Genomic DNA, 15825 nt, shown 5'->3' with positions numbered 1-15825 from the left:
AGTCTGCAGGAAGCCTATGAGGCAAAGAGACATGAGTTCTACCTTGAGCTGCAAAGAAAGGAGGAGGAGATGAGACAACACTTTGTGCAGAGAGTGAAGGAGAAAGAGACAATATTGAAAGAAGCAGAGCAACAAGTAAGCATGCCTATCTGCCTCAAGTTTGTTTGCTGTGATTTGTTCTTAGCAAAATCACTAGTTGATCTTTATAATTTTCTCATATTTAGGTGGCAGTAATACTTAAAATCAAAAGTAGATTGGTTACACAGATTAGATTAGCAGATTGCCACTTATTTGCTAGTCTAATCGGTCTTTTTTGGGGTGAGAGAACTTACGATCTGTAAGTTTTGGTGGATAGCTGGGACCAAGTCAGTAGAGTAGGAAGAAATACGGTGACGTAAAAGAGTGATGAATGTAATGGTTATGTGTATCAGTACAGTAGGTGGTTTGCAGGCATAGGTGCTGGAAGAATAGGCTGCGTACTGGGGCCTCTAAAAATCACATTTTGGCAATTCACAGTGGTTAATCGTGGCCTAGTCACTATTGTACCATGCAATTGCAATTTTTTTGTACATTGTGGTAGAAATGAGTTTCGTAGTGAGGTTTTAAGCAGAAAAGAGTATCATTAACAGCTGTCGTCTGAGTGTTAAAATACAATAGCAAATTGATAAATTGTGGTAAATTTTGGAATGTTTTGAAAATAGGGGAAAGTGTCTTATTTAGTGCTTTGGAAGATACTAATCAATTTATGTACCTTACTTTGGGTGTAAGGTCATTGTGTTGGTAATCTAAATGTATGCTTTGTAGAATTATTTCACTGTAAAACCAAGATCTCAGGAAAAAAATCACATGGGTTGTTTTTCATCTCAAGTAGTAGGGCATGTATGTTTGCATGACCTCCAGGTTCAGTTACTTAATATATTCTCAACCTGCACGTTGAGAGGTTTGAAAGCGTTTGTTTGTTTGTTTTGTTTTTAAATCTGCTTCCAATTACCTTAAGAGTTTTAGCAGGTAATGAAAAAATCAATATATTACAACTTCTAGATCCCTGTCTAATGTCAAATACCTGGAATTTGTGAATGTGGAACATTTCTTGAATATGTTATTGAAGATATAGTTCTGTCAAACTGCACCAGCAAAACAGGATCTTCTGATCTACTTTCTGCCAGACTCTGTCATGGTCATATGTATTTATATTCAAACAGTGGTTTAATTGAAATTGGAAATCTGTTTGTTTATTAATGTTCTTTTCCGTACCTCAGTCTCCCAGCAAAGATGCAGCACTTCTTTGCAAGATGTTCAGATGCACATTTTAAATACGAGGAGCATTCTGTTTTATAAACCTGTTAAATCCCCTGTGCTCCGGGTCGAGGAAGAAAATAAGGCTCAATCCTTCTGAGTACGAGGCTATCCAGTTGGAATAATATTTGGCTGTGTTCCAAGTAGGCACAGCTAGGTCTTGCACATTGTCCGTGATAGCCTTTGATATTTTCCCTTCTATGCTTTCTACCACGCAGTTTCTGCGAGCTCTGCGTAGTGCCATTGAATTATGGATATTAGTTTTCCCAGTTCCTGATGCGAGAAAGTGACAATGCAGTCACTTCTAAAGAACATTTGTCGTATACTCTCGCTGCTTGCTCTCCCAGAAGCATGTATGTGTGTATGGAAGTGAAAACAGGAGTTTCTGTTGTACCTGAGATTGCTTTCATGTCCTTCATTTAGAAGAAACTTGTAGTGACAATGTGCAGCATTACTGCTCCTGAGTTGTAGAACTAAGCTTAGGACTGCTTAGGATCTTATGTTTGCTGCAGGGAAAGCTAACTCCATCCCAGCCAGACCCGGTACAGCAATGCATCTGATTAACTGTTGTAATTAAATAAATAACGAAAGGATACATACACACGTTTATAAAATCTAACAGCTCTGCTATATAGGATAGGCAAACTGATACATTTATAGTATTAGTTATAGTTATCTTTTAGTTCCTTTGCTCAAGATGGAAATCTCACTGCTTTTTGTACCAGAATAGCTTAGCTCAGGTTGAGTTACACCACTTCTATATTTACGTAATTTAGGGGCACAAACATTGTACTTCGGCAAGCACTATAGTTCACTTGAGTCTGCAGCTGTGCATGTAGATTGTAAATGTCCAATCTATTCAGCTGGATCGGAGATATGACACAATTGAAATCCAGGGGTATTTTGGTAGGGTTACAGTTTTCAGCCAGATCAGCATCTTGATCCAGCTGGTCACAAGGATACCAAAGAAGGATTTTAGGTGAGTGTGGGGGGTAGATGGGGGGTGAAGAAGTGAGGCATAACCCTTTGGTTATCGTGCACAGCTACACAGTATATTTAAGCTTATCCAGTACATCCCAAGAGTAGGATCCATTAACACATTAAAAGAACAAAGACTTATTGCTGCAGAAAAGCGGTTAACTGCTGACAGCTCACAAGTAACTCTTCCAACTAGACTTATCGGGTGTGTACACGTTAATATATACATGTAATTAATAAACATTTTAAAATACATACCTACGTAACTAAAGTATGTATGGTTTCTTGTCCATCTGGTTATAGGGAAGCAGATTTTGCCTGACCCATCCTCATTTAATAATTTTGTTGATGATTGTTTCCTATCTAAAGAACTCCTTATTTTTGATGTAATTAAGGTATATCCCACAGTAAATCTAACACTTAGTGCATTCCGTGGTTTTCACCCCTTACTTTGTATGCAGTCACTTGGCATCCAGGAGAACAATCTGATATAAATATTATTCTTCTGGATTGTTGATTTTTAGTCTTCTCAGTTTTGGGAAAGAACTGCAATTTTGTGTGATTTTCAGTGCAAGCTGAGGTAGCTTTTATTGTTTAATTGCTGTGTATTTGTTTTGTGATAGCCCCACCTTGTGCTACGAATTCGAAATGCACTTTTTGTGCTTTCTTTAAATAGATACAGACTAAATTTGATCATCTTATGCTAATGCATCAAGAAGAGAAACTGAAATTAGAGAAAAAGAAAAGAGCTCTAGAAGATGACATGGCTATGTTTAATAAGAAGAAAGCTAATGCTGAATTACTCCAAACACAAGCATTTGTCTCTACTCCTGTTGTTAGTCTGAAGAGAGACAAGGACCGCAAAAAGTAAGTGCTGATGCTAGTCATCAGAAATGGCAATAAAAATGCTTTACGTTTCACTTTTATAACACAACTTTTAGTAATCTTTTAGAAAAGATACAAGTGTTATGTGCTAAGAAGATAGAAGTGTGTAAAATACTATCATGCTTGGATCTCTGGCTCTAAGATTAACATTTAGAGTAATTGCTGTATATTCTATGAGTTTTCTTTTTTTTTTTTCTTTCCCCCCATTAAGGGAACAAGGTTTTCGACTTGAACTCCTGTGCTTTGATATCGGAAATGAAGAAACTGTGAATGTTCACGAACAGAGCGAGAGGGAGAAGTTAGAGAGGGAGAGAAATTCACCCAGGGAATTCCAGAAATAGTATTTGATTGCAGCGCTCAGGTTTTGAATGTAGCATATGTTAGTTTTATGAAGCTGTCCAACTGCTGTTGTCCCATAACGCTAGATGTGTCTTCCTATTGCAGACTTTTGAGAGGAGAGCTTGATAAAATTGGCTGTAAAATTACACCAAGTGCGGAGTATGACCTGATGCACATCTCACTTTCAGAGCATATTGATGTTTCTTCCCTCTCCACCAAAAAATAAAAGCTTGAACAAATTGTGAAATTTTAGAAAGACATTTGAAGGTAGTCTCCAGAACAACATGCTCATCTTCATAAATAGACATTAAATAAAGTAACAAAAACAAGAGATGTTGTCAGTTAATTTATTATTTTTTGATCCTGATAGGTTACAACTTTACTGCAGATAAAATTGGATTGGTTAATGTCTTGTTGCAATTGAAAGCAGATTTTGTTGTACACAAGTCATGCATAGCTGCTAGATTATGAAAAACTTCAGAAGCTACATAGATGCACCTACTGCCACAAATATCAACAGGACAGCTTTGACATTTTTGGGATGTATGCTAGCAGCCTGCTTTTGGTTTTGCCCCCCCCCCTTTTTTCTAATTTTGAGTAATATTACTAAGTTGTTACTAAGTTCCTTTTCCTAGACTCCTTTTTCGTAGAATCATAGAAGGGCTTGGGTGGGTTGGAAAGGATCATAAAGATAACCTTGTTCCAACCCCCTGCCATGGGCAGGGACACCTCCCACCAGCCCAGGCTGCCCAAAGCCCCATCCAGCCTGGCCTTGAGCACCTCCAGGGATGGGGCATCTACAGCTTCTCTGGGCAGCCTGTGCCAGGGCCTCACCACCCTCTGAGTGAGGAATTTTCTCCTAACATCTAATCTGAATCTCCCCTCTTTTAGTTTAAAACCATTCCCCCTTATCCTGTCATTATGTGCCTGAGCGAAAAGATGCTCTTCATCTTTTTTATAAGCCCCATTGAAGTAATGAAAAGGTGCAATGAGGTCTCCCTGGAGCCTTCTCGTCTTCAGGCTGAACACCCCCAGCTCTCTCAGCATGTCTTCATAGGAGAAAATGGAGTTATATATGAAAGTGGAATCATTGGTAACATAGGTCAATATGTGTACTGCTGCGATTAACTCTCAAGTTGAGAAGATTCCCAGATTTGTTTTCTCTGTTTTAGCTTTATTTCTTCAGAGGATGGCACAGTTCATATGCTTGGTTTTGTTTTTCAGTTCCGGCTTTATGTAATGCTGCTGATAGAAGAAGCAATACCGATAATTTCTCTTGAGGAAGCTATGATTCACAGTGTGCTTTTGAAGGTGGAGGAGTTGCGGTTTCTTACTAAAGGAATTGGAGAATCTCGTTGCCACAGGCTACAAGAGAAGAATTTTTAAACATGATCCACACGCATCCGGTGTGGCAATTACTGTCAATGTCACTGTGGACTTTATAGGATGTGTCTGCCTTGATGTGCACTTACTTTACGTATGTGGCCAACCTGCATTCATTTTAAGTGCATTGTACCAAAGAAAATGCGCATGCCATGAAGAGTTCCATTCATAATATGAATGCTGTAGTACAAAAGTATTCAGTGAATATATCTACTATAACCTTTCTAAAGAATTATTTTCTAAAGAATTATTATTTCATATGGTTTGGTAGATCAGTCTACTAAATATTATTTAATACAACTGCTGACATAGCGCAACCATTTACTGATTTTGCTGACTGGTTTATTTATAGGCTTTTATGTACAAGCACTGTCCTATTTTTCCGATACAACCTTTGTAATCAAAACTTACTGAGATATTTTTGCAGTGCTGCACTGTTGCATGATATTTTATCTGACATTACTAACAATTTGGAAAGTACCTACAACTTCTTGTTGCTTGTGACTGGTGCTCAGTTACAGCAGAGATGAAACTTTACAAAAACAACTTCAAGAGCTTCAGGTTAAAACAAGTTTCAAATGTTTTTGTATTTTCAGTAGTTGCAACTCATCGGAAACGTTCTCTAAGAGGTGACATTCTCTGAAGGTGTTTTGTATGACTTCTAAAAAGTGAAGTGCTAAGTTGATAGAAATAAAATACTTTGCTTAAGCGCTTGTGTTGTTTATCTTCCTCTCCCTCCCTTGTTATTAAAACCAAGGAGTTGGATTCCACATTCATCTGGAAAAGCATAAATGTATTGCATCTGTTTAAAATATCTTAAGTCATTTATCGATTGGAAAAACTAGGTGAGTGTGAATGCTGTGTTGGAAAGGCAATATGACTTGCCATATACCACTGTACTTAAGACCAGGATTTGTCTATTTTATTCACAGAGTGTTGCCCATAAGATGGTTTTTCTTCAGTTCCATAGCAATGGGAGGGAATATATGGTATGTAAACCCTTAATTGGCCAGGAAAGGCTCAAACAGCTAATTCAGTCAGTTCCACAGCCAAAGCAGCCTGTAACATAGGAGGGAAAGGTTAAGAGGAACTAAGCCAGCATCTGACACTTCTTTTGTGAGAAGAAAACTGGCCCTGTGTTTGTTGCCTGATCGCTCCTTCCTGAGCAAATTTAGCATGATGACAGATTGTACTTTTTGTTTGGTTTTGTGCCACTGACTTGGCCGCTTGCGTCTGTCTGATTAGAAGCACGTCTCTTCGTGAGCATTGCAAAACTGCATCGAAATGTGGACTTAGGTGGCTGTAATGGGGCCCCTTAGCTGGGGACGAAGCTGGAGATGGTTAAGCAGTTTGCCCTCACTAGCTCTGCGCTTGGCCAGTACTGGAGGATATGCTGTGCTGTGACGGCTGGGAACTCTGAATGGTGCTGTATGATACCACATCGTGGTCAGGATTGGTTTATGCTGGCGTGCACGTGTTAGCTTGGGGGGTCCACGTGGACCCTGCAGGACTCGGCAGCAAAACAGAACTGGTGCAGGCACCTGCATGGGGCTCTGCAACAGGAGATAGTTGAAGGGAGTTTGTTAGTTCACTTGTAGCACAGGATGATCTGAGAGATAATGGATTATTTTTTTTTTTTCCTGAGATCCATTGAAGCTGTGGAGAGTCATTTGTAGGTGCAGGAAATTCCATAATCATTTTATGTAAGTTACCCTAAAGATTAGATGCCAGATAAGCACGCAAGTGCACATCACAACCTGACGGTCAAATGGAGTTCAAGGAATTAAAAAGGAACAGCTAGCAGTATCTCCTGAAAAAGGAGAAGTAATAGAGGTAGTAAATAATAAAAAAATGTTTCACTATAGCTTGTGTTAACTATGTGCTTTTTAATTGAACACTTCTGAGATGTTCATCTTGCAGATGCAATGCTTTCAAGACCTTAATAAAAGGTCTCTGTTGTTACGGATTCTGTAGTGGCTACTCTGACATCTGTTCCCTTGCAAAACCTTTTCCTTTCTTGATCCTTTCCATATATCTATGGTGTATTTGTTCTTAACTATATCTTTAAATGACTACTATGAAAAGACAGCCAGGACGCATTAATGTTTTTATCTTAATCTTCTGCTAACAGGGTAGCATTGCCAACATATTTGATGACAGAAACATTTCGAGTCATGCTGTGGAAATAGAAATATACAGCTCTTCCAAAATTAAGCATGCTGTGGGCTTTACTGGATCATTCTAAATTATGGAAACATGAACCTTTTCCATAATAGTAGCAACATCATTTCTGTATAGAAAGGACAATAAAAGAAAAATGACTGCTTTTCAAGACCATTGTGGAAGACTTGCACAGTTCACATTCAGTCAATCACTGCAGAAAATAATTTAGTGTAGTTCAGCCAGGCAAATTACCCATTAGGATTTTTATAAGGTACTGAGGCATCTGTCTCTGCTTATTTTCCTGTATATATTTTTTAACCCAGACCCTTCTATCAAAGCAGCAAAGTGCTGCAAAGTAGAGATGCTTTCAGGATTTTAAACCAGAAAAAGGGATTCAGCACTATTTTCACTAGGGTGCGCTCGAAGGATGTGGCTTCCATTTTTGTCAGCTATGACTAGCAAATTAAGCATGTACTTAACCGGAGAGGATTAAAGTACTGAAAATAATCATTTTCTAGTGTGTTTTATAGTCTTGTAACTTCATTTTGATACATTTACTATGGCCTCTATTTTGTGTAGCTAGAGAAAAAGCAAGCATTGAACTAAGGTCCGGGAATGCTGAGTTCTACTCCTGGATCTTCGAGATTTCCCTCAAGTGTCAAAGGTATTTTAATTCACCTCAGTCACATCTCAGCCTTCAGATGTGTGTGTGTTTATATATATATATATGTATATATATATTTTTTTTTTTTGTGGGGGCTTATTTTTCGCATGTTCCTGATTTGAAAGCTTTCTGTTGTACCAAAGCATTTACAAATTGCTGAAGATCCCGGTTGTTTTAATTGCTCAGACTGTCATCCCCTACGTCATCTGCACAGCTAGAAAAGCCCAAGCTGTGTCCCATTGCTGTCACACAAGGTATTTAAGGGTGATTGGGACTAGGGCTAGTCAGCATGGATTCACAAAGGGGAAATCATGCTTGACTGGCCTGACAGCCTTCTACAACAAAATCAGTGGGTGAAGTAAGAGCTGTGAGTGTTATTTATTTCAGCTTCAGCAAGCCTTTCAGTGCTGTCTCCCATAACATCCTTGTAGGTAACCTGATGAAGTACGTATTAAAGTGGATTGAAAAGAGTGGTCCCCAGGATTTGAGATCCCTGATCAATATGAAGAGACCACTGTAGTATGTAATGCTTGGTCTCGATGCCTGCTGGCAACTTCTGCGTTCCCTTGTGTTGGCAATAGGAAAGCCTTATACCCCCGTCAGTCTGCATGCTTTCGGAGGGGCTGATGCTTTCCATCAAGAAGAGACTGAGGGGGTTCCTGGGCACATAGTGTTTCTCGTGATTTTTGAGAACTTGAAGTTCTGCACTTCTGCGGCTCCGAGACTTTCAGCTTCTGGTGGTGTTGTGAGAGGGAATCATAAATCTCCTGTTTATCAGCTAAAACTTTGGCAGGCTGTCAGAAGGCTATCCACATAGCTCAGGAACAGGTAGGTATGCATTTTGAAACAGTCATAGAACCACAGAAAGGTTTGGGTTGGGAGGGACCTTAAAGATCACCCAGTTCCAACCCCCTGCCATGGGCAGGGATGCCTTCCCCAAAGAATCAGTGTTATTACGGCAGTTCTGTGCTCTTGAGGAATTGGATCTGCAGTCTTTGGGACTTGGCAGCGTAGAGGTTCTTGCTTTTCTGGGGAAATGTGACGGTCCCGGTGCAGTTTGGGAGAACCAGCTGAGCTGTCCTGATGAGGTGTGCGAACAGCTGGAGAGGTGAGAAATGCCGAACTATATCACGACCTCCTCTCCAGTGTGTGTTAGCGCCCCCGTCATTCTGTTAAACACTCGTCTGGCTTACAGACTCCAGCGAGGGATTCTTACTAGCTGCCATCTAGAAACGCGGCAGGCGAGACTGATGAACTGTACTGAGGAATACGAAACACAGATGCTGTTTTATGGCCATGTTCGCAGGCGATGAATGACATCCAAGCTTTGCCCCGAGGTCAAATCATTCTATACCCCTAATAATTTAAAATGTACAAACGCACAATGCAAATGTATATATGTGAGAAATAACTTCACTGGATGGAGTTTGAGATTGGAGTGTTCGTTTTGCTTCTGAAGTTACAGAAGCTTTTTTGCTAATATTAGCTTCTCAGAGGAAAAAAAAAATCATGGGCAAGTCAGAGTATTTCTGAGTGCTTCTCAATCTTTGATACATTTATTTGCACAAAATATATTCAAAAGTGGGAAGGTACTACTTACATTTACAGATAGAAGATGAAACCCACAGTGGATAGGGCTTAGATTTTTAAGCATAATTAGTTTTTTTTTTTTAATTATTATTACTACATTTGCACACCGTCAATGTAAATAAGCCACAGAAATAAATCCATCATAGTTTTTATGCTGTTTTTATGCTGTTGCTTCTAGATTTCCCAGTCACTTAGGTTTGAGAGGTCTTAAAGTACAAGTTTAACGTCTCCAAAACTGTACTGGAACTCCTGGAGCATCGTGGTCCATGGTGTGGGCCTGAAGCATCCGTGTCTATCCTCACTGGAGAAGACTGCCACTGACACGTATGTAATTTATCCTGAATTGTTGGTCCATCTTGCTGCCATTTTCCAGCTTTATTTAGGTAATTAAGTATGCATTGATCCTGAAAGAAAAAAATGACCAAGTTTAAGTTAACGTCACATTTTGCTCATGCTACAGTACGGATGCAATTGTTCATACCAAATGCAACTATTTCAGCAGGAGATGAGAAAGACATACCTCAGTGTTTCCTGGCCTGGTGGACAAGTTCCTTGTCTGAAAGGTGAGAAATTTTAAATCCTTGCTCCAAGTTAGGCAGTGCAAAGAGCTGGTTTTAAAATTCTTCACACTGAATTTTTTTGTCAGTGTGTTTCCTCTAGTTCCTCACAAAGCAGGGTTTTCTTAGGTTGCTGATTGAAGGTGCTGTTTGGGAGGACACGTGTTCTTGTGACTGCTGTGAGGCTTGGGAGTCACCAGGACAAAAATATGTCCTGTGAACAAACTGCACCCCAAATTCCCCCTGCTGGGAAGGCTGCACATCACAGAATTGTAGAATCACCGAGGTTGGAAAAGACCTTCAAGATCACCAAGTCCAATAATCAACGTGACCTACCAAGTCCCACCACTTAACCATGTCCCTTACTGCCATGTCCCCACGTCTCTTAAATACCTCCAGGAATGGGGACTCCATCACCTCCCCGGGCAGCCTGTTCTAATGCTTGACCACTCTCTCCATGAAGAAATTCTTCCCAGTATCCAATCTAAACCTCCAATGGCATCCTGTGACCCAGGGGCACCGCTGGCAGAGGAGGAGGAGCGGTTCAAAAGGCGTGCAGCTCCCTCATAAGTCTGGGTTCATTACCTGAAAACAACCTTAGGGAAAATGTGAGACGTACCAAGACTCTTTGGGATGCTACAATTCAGCAAGCCAAATTTTAAAGATTATCAGCAAAATCGATGCTCTGTTATTAATCCTGGCATACAAGGAAATATTATCCTAATACTCTGGTGGGGCTGGAAACAGCTCAGTTTATGAATCCAGTTGCTGGAAATACGATCACAGAAACTACAAAGCATAATAACCTGTGGGCACTGCCGCTAATGTTCCTGTAAGTGAGATGTAACTGTGGTAGATGAAACAGTAGATTTCCCCAATAAGGCCTTTCATGCCAGTAATATGTTTTGAATACGTGGCACTTTGCCTTTGAGGTCAGGGGCGATCCTCAAGAGTTTTAGTGGATGATATAATGGAGCTTGCATGTTGACAGAGCTTATTGTATCAATAAATAAAGGTACTGCGTTGCAAGCTGTGAATGAGCAGTGGCTGCAAACAGTTGGCTCAGGTTGCTGTCAGTATAAGCATGCCAGTAAAAGAATTACAGCCCAGTATGCCCATTGATAAAAGCCACATTTTAAAATTTGCCTTGACTGGGTGTTTTAAAAAAACAACATAGAATCCTGTGTTCTTCTTTAAAAAAGATTTGCAGCTGTGAAAAATTATAAAATGCACTAGAATAAAAGTCGTTTCTGAGGACATCACACCTGAAGCAGTACATTCACTGCTCCCTGACAGAGAGGACCTCCATGCAGAAGTGTTAGTTTCAGTTTTTAGAAACTGCCTTGTGCAGCCTGGGAGACTGTGGATGGATGGGTGAGTTTGACTTGGTAGTGACCTGAAACATTACCAAAACATTTTTCAAATAAAACATTTTGAGGTAGCTGCTCAGAAAAAAAAAAAAAAAAAAAAAAAAAGGGGGGGGGGAGAGAGAGAGAGACTAGAGATGGTGTTTTTGGAAACACCACAACTCTTTGCATGAAAGACTATTTTTAAAGAATACTACAATTTTCTGGGAAATTAAAAAGGAAAGATATATTGTGGTTGTTCTCAATCGTGTATTTAATACATTTTTAAATTTATTTCTTCTCTCTGTATTTTAAAGCCCATTTTAGTCTATTTTATAAAAGTTGCCAGAGAGGGGTGCTAAATAACCATGCTTTAAAGACTGCCAGCTTCTGGAGCTCTGTCCTGCTGTAAGCTAAAAATGATGTTTAAGTGTAAAAACCAAACCCACAGGCAAAGAAGAGCTGTGTGAATCTCACTTTATACAGAAAGGAAAAAAAAAAAAAAAAAAGGACTGTCAGGATTTTATTTCCCAGAAGCAAGTGGGATGGAAAATCCCTGCGGAATCTGAAGTCCATGTAAGATCATAATTGCACAAAGAATTCAGCAACACATAATGTGAAAGGCCACATCATGAGGTCTTTGGTTTGAGAAACCCAAAGGGCACAGAGCAGCCAGAAAAGGTGAAGATGAGGGCCTTTGGGGAAGGCATGGCACGGCAGGATCTCGACCTTCCAAATGTGACGAGTTTCATACAGTGTGTTTTAAAACCTAGATCTTCAAGAGGGAAGACTTTTGAGATTTTTCTGTCTTAGCTGTCAAATATGAGAGGTTTGTTGCTGTTGTTGTTTTTATTTAGACCAGTGTATTTTCATATTGTGCACGTTTTATTTTAATACCAGGTGTAACAGCACATCCTTCCTCTTCCAAGTTAACTACTTGCTCAGTAAATCTCCTTGTGATGATTCTCAGCCTCAAAATCTAAAAATGTGCCTTACCTAAGTGTGAAGGAATGTTCTTTAGTAATATATTCAGTGGTTTACATCATAAAACATTCTTCGAAGTAAAAACTCCACAGCTGATGGCTCTGTCCTCTTGCACTTACTGTCAACGCCAAAGCAGGAGGATGCACTGGCTCTGCCAGGCACTGTGCAGATGCTCACTGCTTCCTCCTGCGATATTCTGTAATGTTTTCTCAGGCCAGGTGTGAAAGGTAGAGGTTAAAGGTGCAGATATAACCAAGTAAGACAACACACACATCAGAAGACTCCCTCCTTAGGAGAAAGAAGTCCCTGGGATTTCTGATGTGACGACTTCTTGTAGGGCCGGAGGAGTGATGTCTGGTCCTCTTTAGGGTGGGCATAGGATGGGAGCAGTCCCTCTAAAGCAAATGGTAGGGACAGTGGAAGAAATAACTCCTCGCCAGCTGTTGCAGGAGGAGAGATTTCCCCACTGACATCTAATTTACCTGGAGAGGAACAAACTACCTGCTGGCAATTTCCTACAGTTTCCTGATGGGAAAGAGCTTGGTATTTCAGTCAAATAAAGCACAAAACGATTCTTAGCAATGTGAAGGTGTTTTCTTCTCCTTTCTGAACAAACCCCAATGAAATAAAACAGTGAATTCTATTTCATTCTGCACAGTTGTTCCTCTGGGTGTGACGAAATGCTTTGTGCTGGGGCTCGAGTAGGTCGGCGCGCTCTTGCTCTGACACCGGCGGCCTCCTGACGCTCTGGGACCAGCAATGTCCAAATAACAGCAGTCCCAGGGGCAGCAGGGGACTGTGGCAGGAGGATGGCTGGGGCACCGTCCCAAGGGACAGGCAGAGGGGACAGGTCCTTTCTGAGTACCTCCTTCATGGCATGCCTGTGATTATTTTCCCCAGGTATGTTGGATTGCTCCTTCCCCAGCTTGAACTTCATGGCTTTTCTTTGTCCACGCAGGCTTTGCACACTTTCCAGGTCCTGCTGTAATACTTCCCTGTCCTCACTTTTGATTCCGACACCTCCCAGTTCCATATTGGCCCCAAATGCAGCTTGCTATTTTCTGTAAAGAATAATAAGACATCAGCTTGACAACTACTCAGCTGTCTGCCAGGACATGTGCTCCCGACGAGGCTGTTCTCTCGTTACCCACCCTAACGAAACGAAGCAGTGACAAATCGGTGGGGTGTCTTGCCTCGCGTCCAAGGCCATGAGGTCATGTCTCGTGCTCATGTTGATGAGCGACCAGCTCAGCTGCACGCAGCTCTGGGTCATTTAGGCTGGGTCCTGCAAGAGAGCCAGGCACTGTGGTGGGCCTGCCATTAAAACAGTGCCCTTTGCTCCCTGGTGTGTCACCACTGGTGTCGAAAGCCAGCACTTCTTCACATGATTAGCCTCTATGGACCCAGGAGGAGCACGTGCATCTCAGACCCCACTTCAACAAGCCTGAGAAGGGGTTGCAATGATCTCAGAAATGACTAGTGTTGACAATAGACATTTAATAGTTTTGTGTTTTTTTGGCTAATCTTAGTGATTCCAGTGGGTGAGAAAGCGAGGACAGATTTTTACTCTACTAGCTGCTGAAATCCAAGAGAGTATTTACCTTATCATTTAGAGAATTAAAAATCAAAGGCTTGCCTTACGTTTTTCTTTTAGGGAAAACCCTGACCTGTATGTACAAGCTTCTCCCATGGAGGTGCTGCAATAACTTCACAGTTGGTGTGTAAAGCTGAGAGCATCCTTAAATCTCTGTAGGACTGTGATACCCTTTTGTCTGTTTCCCCACCAGGATGGGAAGTTCATCGACTTCTCTTTGGAAAATTGCACTTCTGCTAAATGCCAGCCAGGATGAGGCCTCCCTTAAGGCTTGTGCAAGCGTGGGGTGGGCGCCAAGAGCCCGGGCGGCCTGCTTTGCTTCAGGCCTGCTCCGCCTGGAAACCTGAGGTAAAAACCAAGTTAAACTTATTAGGATACGATGGAGATTTAAGTGTGACATTAAAGAGATGTGTTTGGAGTAATATATTGGATTTGGTGTAATTTTATTAAGTCAGAGTTGGATTTGGCAGTGTGCCTGCCTGCCCCTCACAAGTGCATCATAGGCGTGGTTGATGGCCCCAGCAGTGGGAAAGGGGCAGGCCCCACGGGTGGATCTTTAAATTCATCCTATCCCAGCTTGCACCAAGGAAAGCTGACGCCTTAGAGGGGCTAAAATCAAGCCTGAAACCCTTCTAAACAGAAAATGGGCTGGGTTCACCTCCAGAAATGATTACCGGCCTTGCTATTCAACACCCTAAAAACACATTTATGTCTAAATTACAGCTTCTGCTCAGTGAGGATGGTAATTTTTGACTTTCTACAAAGGTCATTTCGTGCTGCATACCTCCTAAAAGCGTTATTTTCGGGTATCCTCTCTTCAGTCACAACTGCACCCGGGCCATTAGCTCAGCTGACACCACCAAGCCCCCTCCTGCACGGCAGAGGGACGCGGTGCGAAGACAAAGGCGAACTAATCTGCATCGAGCCGTAATGAAACTAAATTTCACCTTAACCGTGTGTGGCTCTTCTGCCGTCTTCATCGCATGCCAGAGGCCTTTTTCCTAATTGAAAATGATAGCTCCCTGGGTGCTGGGGAGTCACATGGCAGCCTTTTATTGCTGGATGTATTATGTGCCCACTATATTTCACATATTGCCTGGAGAAATGCGGCAGATTTTATTGATATGAGGGACAGTTCCTCATTGGGTTTCTCTGTCTCATGCGTACATCCTCAGTGCAGCTCATTTCCAATTTTATTAACGTCTGGGATGTGGCAGGAAGGCTTCCATACAAAAATTAGCAGAGAGAGCAGGGAGAAAAATTCCCCGATGAGTGGGTTACGGGGATGAACACCCACCAACTTATACTTGCAAACGTAAATGTGCTTTAGTAAAAGAAAATGTGCTCAAAAAAAGCCCCTCAAGTTGCTTGATCATGAAAAAAAAAAATGAAAGAAAGGAGATTCTTTTGTCCTCAGAAAGGTTAATCTAGTCTCTCAAACTGGGGAGATTAATGAAAGTGCAAAACCTAATGTAGTTTAGAAACTAAGTCAGTTTTAGAAAGCGAGATAAGGCTAATGACAAAATAAATCACTCTGTGACCATTTTGCAAGTGCTTTATGACTGATGAGCTCCTGGGTGGGTGCACTGTCCCCGCAGTGGTCGTGGCAGGGCCAGCTGCTCACTGCCTGCCTGGACAGGGCTGGGGTGCAGCCGTGCCTGCTCTGAAACTGCTCACAGCTCTTTGAGCCCTTAGCTCGGGCAGCATTGGAGGAGCGAGAGGAGATGTTGCTCCAACAGCTTCTGGAGCATCTGGCAGTGCCCAAGGATGCATAGCATTAGGCACGACCAATAAGGAGGTGATGCTGAGGCTCTCCACATCCTTGGCACACCCTCCCTAACTGCTCACCCATCCCATCCCATCCCATCCCATCCCATCCCATCCCATCCCACAGGGTATGGGGGCTGATATGTGCCTTGGACACTCACAGTCTCCCTCCGCTTCTTGTCTATGAATAATTTAATGCCCATTGGAGCAGGCACTGGCAACCTGATCCTCCCCGCACCAGTCGTGCGCTCTTGCTTTCTCTCCCTCTCTCTCTCTCTC

General features: G+C 41.7%; 1 protein-coding gene across 5 annotated transcripts in view; it reads left to right on the top strand.

Moving 5' to 3' along the window:
• SEPTIN10 (septin 10) overlaps positions 1-5589 on the top strand; it is a 29489-nt gene extending 23900 nt beyond the window's left edge. For 2 of the 5 annotated variants that reach the window (XM_040553186.1, XM_040553104.1), the window contains 3 exons: positions 3-135; positions 2951-3141; positions 4723-5589. In XM_040553186.1, coding sequence (XP_040409120.1) covers positions 3-135; positions 2951-3141; positions 4723-4738 — 340 coding nt within the window. In that variant the 3' untranslated portion in view covers positions 4739-5589. Of the gene's footprint in view, positions 1-2; positions 136-2950; positions 3142-3370; positions 3836-4722 lie in introns of those variants that run through there. The other 3 variants (XM_040552971.1, XM_040553231.1, XM_040553042.1) reach the window with 3 other exon arrangements.
• The last annotated feature ends 10236 nt before the right edge of the window (positions 5590-15825 follow it).

Source organism: Cygnus olor, chromosome 1 (genome assembly GCF_009769625.2).
Source record: "Cygnus olor isolate bCygOlo1 chromosome 1, bCygOlo1.pri.v2, whole genome shotgun sequence".
Taxonomy (NCBI): domain Eukaryota; kingdom Metazoa; phylum Chordata; class Aves; order Anseriformes; family Anatidae; genus Cygnus; species Cygnus olor.
Note: the sequence above shows the minus strand (reverse complement) of the source record. Positions and strands in the feature narration are given on the sequence as shown.